General features: G+C 34.7%; 1 protein-coding gene across 1 annotated transcript; it reads left to right on the top strand.

The window, feature by feature from the left end:
* The first annotated feature begins 2,340 nt into the window (after nt 1–2,340).
* On the top strand, nt 2,341–8,917 carry LOC112048062 (putative mediator of RNA polymerase II transcription subunit 29). Its single transcript, XM_024085418.2, has 4 exons — nt 2,341–2,498; nt 2,938–3,593; nt 6,172–6,384; nt 8,336–8,917. The coding sequence occupies exons 1-4, from the start codon at nt 2,490–2,492 to the stop codon at nt 8,604–8,606; spliced, it is 1,149 nt and encodes a 382-aa protein (XP_023941186.2). The 5' UTR covers nt 2,341–2,489; the 3' UTR covers nt 8,607–8,917.
* The last annotated feature ends 311 nt before the right edge of the window (nt 8,918–9,228 follow it).

Below are 9,228 nucleotides of genomic sequence, written 5' to 3'. Positions count from 1 at the left end.
GTGATAGCCAGACCTTCGTCAAGAGCTAACTTGTTCCAAATAAGATGAAAATCCACACTCCTTTCGGTTTCTACACGACATCGTACCGTAACGCTTAATCGCTTGGCGGTACGTCTTTGCCGGTAGGGTGGTAGCTAGCCATGGCCAAAGCCTCCTGGCAGCCAGACCTGGACGGGGATCGAACCCAGGACCTCCATCTTGTAAATCTACCGTAAACACCACTACGCCACGGAGGCCGTCGAAATTCTCTTTGGTGTATGTCTACCTAAGCGTAACGCATTTGTTTGATGATTCACAGATCTCAGAGACTCGCAAAAAATTGATCAAGAAAAAAAGAAATTTGGCAGGTGTTCTTTTTATTAAACTTAAATCACTTAAATCGTTATACTCGTATAATTGTAGCTTGTTTGTTTGTTTTTTTTATACCTAACTAGATGCTATTAAATAGTGTTAATTATACTGCGCTTACCTAGATGATATCTACACTTGTTCTTTAAAAAATAAATATGGTAGAGTTTGGTTTGAATAAAGCACTTTTTTAATTGATAGGTTGTTCAATGTAAATTTATTTTTTAAAGTGCCTCTTTGTTTTCTCATTCTGATTTCGTTTACTATGTTCCTATGTATTTGTAGTCTTTTTACTGTTATTTACTTTAATGTATTTTCACAATTTACTAATTATTATTATTTATTTTACAAACTCGGCTTCTTCTTTGTTAACTTATTTTAAGTTTTTTTGGTCATCTTGATTCCCTTGTTTAATTTCAATGAAACAAAGGTTAAGTATAATACGTGAATTAATAATTCGTAAAATCCTAGGAAAGTATAAAAGTCTAGGTATATATATTACGTTGCTCAAAGCTGAATTGATCTCCCTGCAAAACAGTATAAATTTCCATTAAGTTTCAGTTAAGGTGTTTAGAAGGTTAAATTTAAAAAAGATACGAAAATAAAATAATTTATCCTACTAATATTATAAAGACGAAAGTTTGTTTGTAAGTGTGTAAGTATGTTTGTTCCTCTTTTACGCTGCGGCTACTGAAGCGATTTGGCTGAAATTTGGAATGGAAATGGATTTTACTCTGGATTAACACACAGGCTACTTTTTATCCCCGAAAAATCCATGGTTCCCGCGGGATTTGTGAAAAACTGAATTCCACGAGGATGAAGTCCCGGGCGTCCGCTAGTATAAAATAAAATAAAAACTCTATCAAGTTTTAAAATACTCTGGTTTCAATAAAACCTCTCAAATTTTATTAAAGAATGTTATTAATAGTATGATTTTTTTTAATTCTACTCGCTTTCTTCTCAGAGTAAAAGGAGGACTACGGAGGACGTAGGTTCGAATCCGGTCCGGGGCATGCACCTCCAACTTTTCAGTTCTGTGCATTTTAAGAAATAAAATATCACATGTCTCAAACGGTGAAGGAAAACATCGTGAGGAAACCTGCATACCTGAGAATTTTCTTAATTCTCTAGGTGTGTCTGCCAATCCGCATTTTGTTAGATGGTGGACAAAAGCCTAGCCCCTCTTATCCTGAGAGAAGACTCGTGCTCAACAGTGAGCTGAATATGGGTTGACAATTATGAAAGGAAGGACTAACATTATCATCTTTACTGTACAAATAAGTGTAAATATAAATAAAAAAAAAAGTAAGGTTAATAACGCCTAAAGTTTCTTAGACTAATTCACACCATACAAATTCAGCTAAGTGTGATGCAAACAGGCGTAACCTACTCCTACTACTGTTTGAATGACGAATAACTTATTCATTCATAGAGGAAACCTCAGTAGTTCTGCGGTTATGGAGTCTGACTCAAATACGGGAGGTCATAGGTTCTGTTCCCAGCTGTTGGGCTATTGTAACATAGGAGCTTAGTTGTGTAAGTAGTTGGAAATATCGCATGAAAAAAATATTGTGGTTAACCAACTTAAAGAAAGGGTGACAAAAACACTAAGTATGCTTAACTCTACATACATACGTTAATAATTACACTTTCATAATTTCAGCTTAATCCTAGAATTAACATTTCCTGAGGATGAGTTTTTGATTCTGTTTTTGAAGTTTTAATTAGTAAAAATTGTTTTATATTTTGTTAGTTAACAGATAACATATATTACAGAATCCATACTGCCTTAACTTGGAATTTTAACCCTTCAAAGTTAATTCTGCCAAATAAAAATCAACAAACAGTAACTTAAAACCTGTGATAGATGACGGCCATTTTATCGGATTACTTATTAAAAAGTTATGTAGAGCTTTTCGACCCTTTCGATTAATTTTAAATTTAGAACACAAATTTAACCGCGAGCTAAGTGCATCTCTCCTAAATCCGTATCTCTAATCACAAGAGTGAGGTCATTGTATACCGCGCTGAGGTGCGATTCGCTTACGTCGGAGGACGCAGGACATATTTCCTATAAAAATCTGCCCCGACCCCATAAGGCCACAGTTTCCACCAGAGCGCGGAGTCGGAAGGACCTCAAGATGAAGCTGGTGAGTCCTTGGAATTTTGTGAAGTGAAAATAACGTGGAATGTGCGTCGGACAGTGATCAAAAGGACATGAGGATAAAAAAAAAATAATAAACGCCAAAAAAAAAAATTGGCGTTTAATGTTTTTTTTTAATTTTGTAGTACCGTGGTTTCTTAAAAGTTAAGAAGTGATTCTTGTGAACTTGAAAGTGTTTTGTAAAAAAATAAAAAGTTTTAATATCATAGAAAATTAATTTAAAAAAATATACAAATTATATTTCAAAATATTTTAGTCATTGTTAAATATGTCAAATATTACTTTAAATAAAACATCAGAGAAATTAAATTTATTTTACTTCAAACAGCAATTACTTCTCGTAAATAGGTTTATAAGTATAAACGTAAATAGGTTATATAAATAAAAGATTTTTGTTTTTAACGCAAAATCTCTTTTTTTTTCAGCTACTCGTTCTCGCCGTCACTCTAGCATTAGCGCTAGCAGAAGATTTAGATATGGAAGAAGAGTCAATAGATGATCTTCAGGCGGCCGCATCTATGGACCTCCAAAAATCTGAACGAAGGAGTCCGCCTTACGTACCGCCGAGACCGTGGAATAACTATTACAACCCTCCATCAAACAATTACTACAACCCATCAGCTCCGTCTCTACCACCCGTTGCACCGAACCCGCCTCCTCCTCCTCCACCGGTATCCCAAGGCGGCTACTTCCCAGTTCAAAACGACCCCCCACAAAACACTTACTACCCACAGAACAACTACAACAACCCAGCGCCCTCCAACACATGGGACAATCAAAACTCATGGAACAATAATCAAAATCAGAACACGTGGAACAACCAACAAAATACTTGGACTCAAAAGCCTCAGACTCCAGTGAATAACAACTGGAATCAACAACAAAATAAACCTCAAAACCCTGCCACCCAAAGTCCATGGAATAAACCCCAGAACACTGGTTCTCAGAACTGGAACAATGAGAACAATAATTGGAACAACTGGAACCAACCAACTACAACTAAACCATCCACCACAACAACTCCCGTTTCAATCATCAAGAACGAACATACTCTAGGAGAAAATGGCAGCTACAAATATGAGTAAGTATTTAATAAATATAATATAAATGCGAATGTTAGATTGTTTGTTTGTTGCACTTTCACGACTAAACTGATTTTAAAATTTCTTTCACCAATGGAAGCAACATTATCAGCAAGTAACATAATTTAGTATTTTATTCCCGTGTTCTCACAGGAAGAGGAACTGCGCGGATGAAACTGCTATTTATAATAGTTGCTATAAATTCGTTTACCCGATAAAACACAAAATCAAAATCGTTTTGTAGATATAAATATACATAATTATAGTGCTATTTAGTAATGCTAATAGGTAATTATCATATCTAGGTAAATTAGAGCTTTTATACGTAAATTAAAACCAGCTTTTGTTTGTTTTTAAATAACATGAAATTGAGATCGATTTCTCAAAAAAAGTACCTACCACAAATTCTTTACATTTCAATAGTGCTAAAATTTACTTAACTTCTTATTCGTAATTGCACCCTTAAATGTACCACTAATATAAAAGCAAACTTTATTACACTAATGGAAAGAATGCGTAAAATTTAATGAAGATTAAATGCTCGCATTATAATCTTAAACAAAATCGAACTTTAAAATCGCTAACCTGAATTGTTTTCAAGAATAAATTAAACTACATTTTGAAATTTAATACTGACCAAAACAACGTACAAGCACATACCTTAGTTATCAAGATGGCTCACCCTTTTCGAGTTAATTTATCGACGGTGCGTTCAAATCCAGAAAAGGGTCACTAAAAGGCATTTTACTTAACTTCTTATTTGATTGCGATACCCAAATCAATAAGTTTATACGGGTCTAAAACATCTGAGGCACTCATCAGTAAATTAACTCTTGTTAAAAGTCTCTACAAAATATTTTGTTTACTTAGGAAGGCAAATGTTAAAAATATTCCGCCTTGATTTTAATTTGATTGTTATACTTCGATAAACGAAAAGACATCTTTAAGAACTTAACAATCAATAACTTATTCGTATTTAGTATGCAAATAACCTCAATAATGTTTGAGTATCTTCAAAATAAGACCCTAACGGTCTTCAACCTATTGTGAAAATTAACGTTGTATTAGCTAAAAACCTGTTATTTTATCACCAATATAACTGTTTTTATATTTTGTTCCCAAAACTTTGCATATATTAGATACATCCTAAAATAAAACTTCCACTGCTAAGTCCCACGTAATCCTCTATAATGGCCTCGGTATGTTAGTCGCTAATTTTATTCACCATTTTAGGAACGGAATGGCTTAAAACAGCTCTTTCATGAATAAGGATGTTTTAAAGGACGATCGAAATGTTTAATGTGTACAAATATTTTACTTTTTACCTGACTTCTTTTCTCTATCTTGCTTGTGTATGTATAACATCAGCATTAAATATATACTAATTATTACAAAAGTGTTGTTCTCGTTAAAAGTTATTATTTTCTCATTTAATGTAGCTTCATTTTACTTAACAATCCTAATTAACCGACTTCAAAAAAGGAGGAGGAGGTTCTTTCGACGGGTATGTTTTTTTTTATAATTTTCACCAACTTCATCGATCATTAACAATTCAATAATCCATCAGTCTCATCTTAGAATGAGAAAAGTGAACCATAGTTTACCACACTAGCCAAATAATGAATGATTTAAGCTATTATCGCTTAATCTCCATAAATAATGAGATAAATAATCTTGAACAAGTGATCCAAAAAAAAAATTGGTCGAAATTTAGCGCAGACTATAATGGAGCAAGTTTTATTAAATTAGGATGTCCACCTGTAAATTCGAAATTACTGCCAATTCCCAAACACATAAAACGGTTATTTGCACATAATAAAAACCGTACAACCTTTTGTTATAATTTGTTTATCTGACTGATACGACTAAGCTGACTAAGCCTTTATCAATGCCTATAATAATAAAAGTTTTGCAAATAATCAATGCAAAAAGTTATACAGGGTGCTCGGGAGTATTTCCCATAACTTCAAGGTGTTGACGAGTCCACTTATAGGAGCCGAACTAAAAAATAACTGCTTTTATGTTTTCATACAAAGTACTCGTAATTCAAATAATTCCAACGATCCATGTAACACACGCCTATATCTTTCCTTGCATTTAAAAGTTTTAAAGTTTGGCTACGTCATATTATAAGGATGGGTATAAAGGACACATTTTAAGATCTATTTACAAAAGAAATATTTACTCCAAAAATATAAAATTTAGAACAAATGTTCTTTAAACATTTTTGATTATTTTCGGTTTTAAATAATAAAACCCTAGAGTTATGGAAAATACTCCCGAGCATCCTGTATAACAGTTTCACGGTATAATCTAGGTATATCTATACTAATATTATAAAGAGGTATATTCTTGAAGTGAAATTAAATTAAATTGAAATGAAAATGAAAAAACTAGAGGTATTATTCTACTATTAGTTTGTGTTATTCCAGGGAGTAGTCTCTGGATCTACTTAACTGATTTTGAAAATTCTTTTACCACTAGGAAGCCGTTATTTGTGAGTGTTATAGGCTATATTTTATCCCCGTATTCTCACGAGAGGCTAATATAAACTCTAACAAAATGTATTGTCATCAGATACGAGATCGCTGACGGCACGCACGTAGGGGAATGGGGTTACTTCACGGACCCCAATACAGATGCAGAGAGCCTTGTGAAGAAAGGTTTCTACTCATTCACGGGGTCGGACGGCAAGGTTTACTCCGTTACCTACTGGGCGGACAGCACTGGCTTCCACGCAGTTGGTGACCATATACCGACCCCACCACCAATCCCGGCAGCGATTCAAGCGTAAGTGAAACATCATCATTATCAGCCTATTTTACAGCCCACTACAGGCCTCCCTCCTTATAGGAGAGCATAAACCCATCACGCTTTTCCAATGAGGGCTGGCGGGCTTATATGATTAAATTAAGATACTATCGTATTCCTTAATTTAAGGAGGAACTATGAGAGGGACGTGTGACTTGAATTTATATCAAACTTCGGACTAATGTTCTAGAAGATTGCATAGTATACTTTCGAATACATTGGTGTAATTGCCAAGGTGAAACAACGGAAGCGCAAAATGATAGGTAGTACCTATCTTTTCTTGAAGTTGTCGTATCTTTTTCTCACTTCTGAGCACGAGTCTCCTCTCAGACTGAGAAGGATTAGGCTAATAGTCTACCACGCTGGCTCAATGCGGATTGGCAGACTTCACAAACATAAATTAAGAAAATTCTCAAATGTGCAGGTTTCCTTGCAATGTTTTTCCTTTACCGTTTGATATATATTTATATTGGACATAATTGAAAAGTCAGAGTTTCATGCCCCGGACCAAATTCGAACGCCCTCCGGAATCGGAGGCAAAGGTCATATCCACTGGTGTATAATAATTTGGTGAAATTACAATTTATTATTATTTATACCTGTTAAAATTAAGGATTTGTCAAATTCATATAACATAGTTATCCCACCATAGTGTAAAAATCAATATATCACTATCACATGCAGTTTAAACTAACTGCATGTGATACGGCAAATCGATACAAATCAAGCAAAGAATCTAAGCAAATCTATATTTATGTCACTAATGACAATGATCTCAAGTTTAACAGAACTGATACCTACTTGTATTGTTTGTCAGTATTTCAAGCAAAACTAATAGAATGATAATCATAGATTGTCCACAAAACCTCTGCCTGCAATAAATGAATGATGTTGTTATAATGAGCACTCCCCCAACACAGATTCGTGTTTCTTTACGAACACGTATTATTTGCATTTACATGAGTATAATGACTCCTAAACACATAAATTATTCATGAATGAAAAATTGATTTTAGTAAACATTCATTTTGAACTTCTATTTAGTTTGTCTTCTCATAAATCTAACAGTTCCGAATGATAAAGTAAAATAAATACCTTGTTTGTACGGTATTAAGTGGTCTCATAAATATTGTTCGTAGCGGTTTCGATTAAGATTTGTCACAATACCGTTTATCACCTTCCATTGACATTTACATCTATATAAAAATATTTTTAGAAACTGTCTGTCTGTTCTCGTTAAACTTGACTAAAGGTGGAAGAAGTGTCGGAAAAGTCAAGCCTACTGGGAGCTTTTATCGGAAACGGTGCTTATCTCTTTTGTGATATAACAACAATGCATGGTGGAATATTCCGCTTGTTTCGTTTCATACGAGCGAAGTTGCTAGGGTCTGCTAGTAGTGCACTAGTAAATAAAAACAATAATCCAATTTGGAAGTAAAACGAGTTAGAACAAACCTGTCTATACTAATAAGGGCTGTATTTCTGGATCTACTAAACCGATTCTGAAAATTATTTTACCAATAGAAAGCGCTACGAACATTTATGTGGCATATATTTCACATGAAACTACGCCGTTGAAACTGCGAGGCGTCCTCTAGCTTATAACTAAAAAATTTTTTTTCTTTACAAGTTAGCCCTTGACTGCAATCTCACCTGATGGTAAGTGACGATGCAATCAAAGATGGAAGCGGGCTAACTTGTTAGGCGTAGGATGAAAAAGGACCATTTCAGTTTCTACACGATAACGTACCGGAATGCTAAATCGCTTGGCGGTACGTCTTTGCCGATAGGATAGTAACTAGCCACGGCTGAAGTCTCCCACCAACCAGACCCGGATCAATTAAGAAAACCTAGTAATTACACCGCACATAATTAATACTGCGCCACGCAGGCTGTCATAATCAAATAATAATGTCAATGTTATTTACAGATCGATCGACCAAAACGCCAAAGAGGAAGCAGCAAAAGCTGAAGCAGAAAAGAACAAACAACAGCAACAACAACAGGGTTACTACCCCCAAGGCCAAGAGCCGCCGAAACCGATAGCGCCGCAACAGCCCGCGCCGACCCAGCCCCAACAACAACCCCAAGTATCACCGCCACAGTACCCCACATATTACCCCCCTCAACAACAACAACAAACTTACTACCCACCAACAGATTACTACCCCCCACAAGCTGGATACGGGCGTCGCCGATAACTTTCGAAGCAAGACAACTATTAAGTTAAAGCTACTTTAAACCTTACACGTTAACAGTTAATGTTATATTTCTGCATATGTCTGTTATTGTGAATAAAGTAACTTTAGCCTTAGGGAGAAAAAACGACAAATAGCATTTAATAAATTACCTCACCATAAAATATTCCTCAGTTACTTCAGTGATCTTGATCACGATTATAATTGTGAACCCGATAACTGATGGAGGATATAAGAAGTTTGTGATAAAACTCTCGCCAGTGATAGATGTGATGTATTCGTAATTATTTTTATAATAAATTTTTAAGTAATACCATGCCTGTTTTTATTGAAATAACTAGCGGACACCCGCGATTTCGTCCGCGTGGAAATCAATGTAAGCTTTCAAGCCCTATTTCACCACTTTAGAGTTTTAATTTTAATTTTTTTTGAATTCTATTATATTTCGTATTTTTTTTATGATTTATGAACAAATTTTTAAAACTGTAACTCTAAAAATGAAGGACTTTCTATACAAACTTTCAACCCCTATTTCACCCTCTTCTTATTTTATTTTTTGCAATATAAGTACTGAATTCGTATTATTATTAATTATAGATTCTAGATGGCGCTGGCGTCCGTTATG

Source organism: Bicyclus anynana, chromosome 17 (assembly GCF_947172395.1).
Source record: "Bicyclus anynana chromosome 17, ilBicAnyn1.1, whole genome shotgun sequence".
NCBI classification, from domain to species: Eukaryota; Metazoa; Arthropoda; class Insecta; order Lepidoptera; family Nymphalidae; genus Bicyclus; species Bicyclus anynana.
This window is presented reverse-complemented; position numbering and strand designations above follow the sequence as displayed.

What these genes read in the sequence shown, in the direction of transcription:
- LOC112048062 (XM_024085418.2), top strand. An exon ending in AATGGCAGCTACAAATATGA is followed by an intron (nt 3,594 to 6,171) that starts GTAAGTATTTAA and finishes TATTGTCATCAG; the next exon opens with ATACGAGATCGCTGACGGCA. An exon ending in ATCCCGGCAGCGATTCAAGC is followed by an intron (nt 6,385 to 8,335) that starts GTAAGTGAAACA and finishes TGTTATTTACAG; the next exon opens with ATCGATCGACCAAAACGCCA.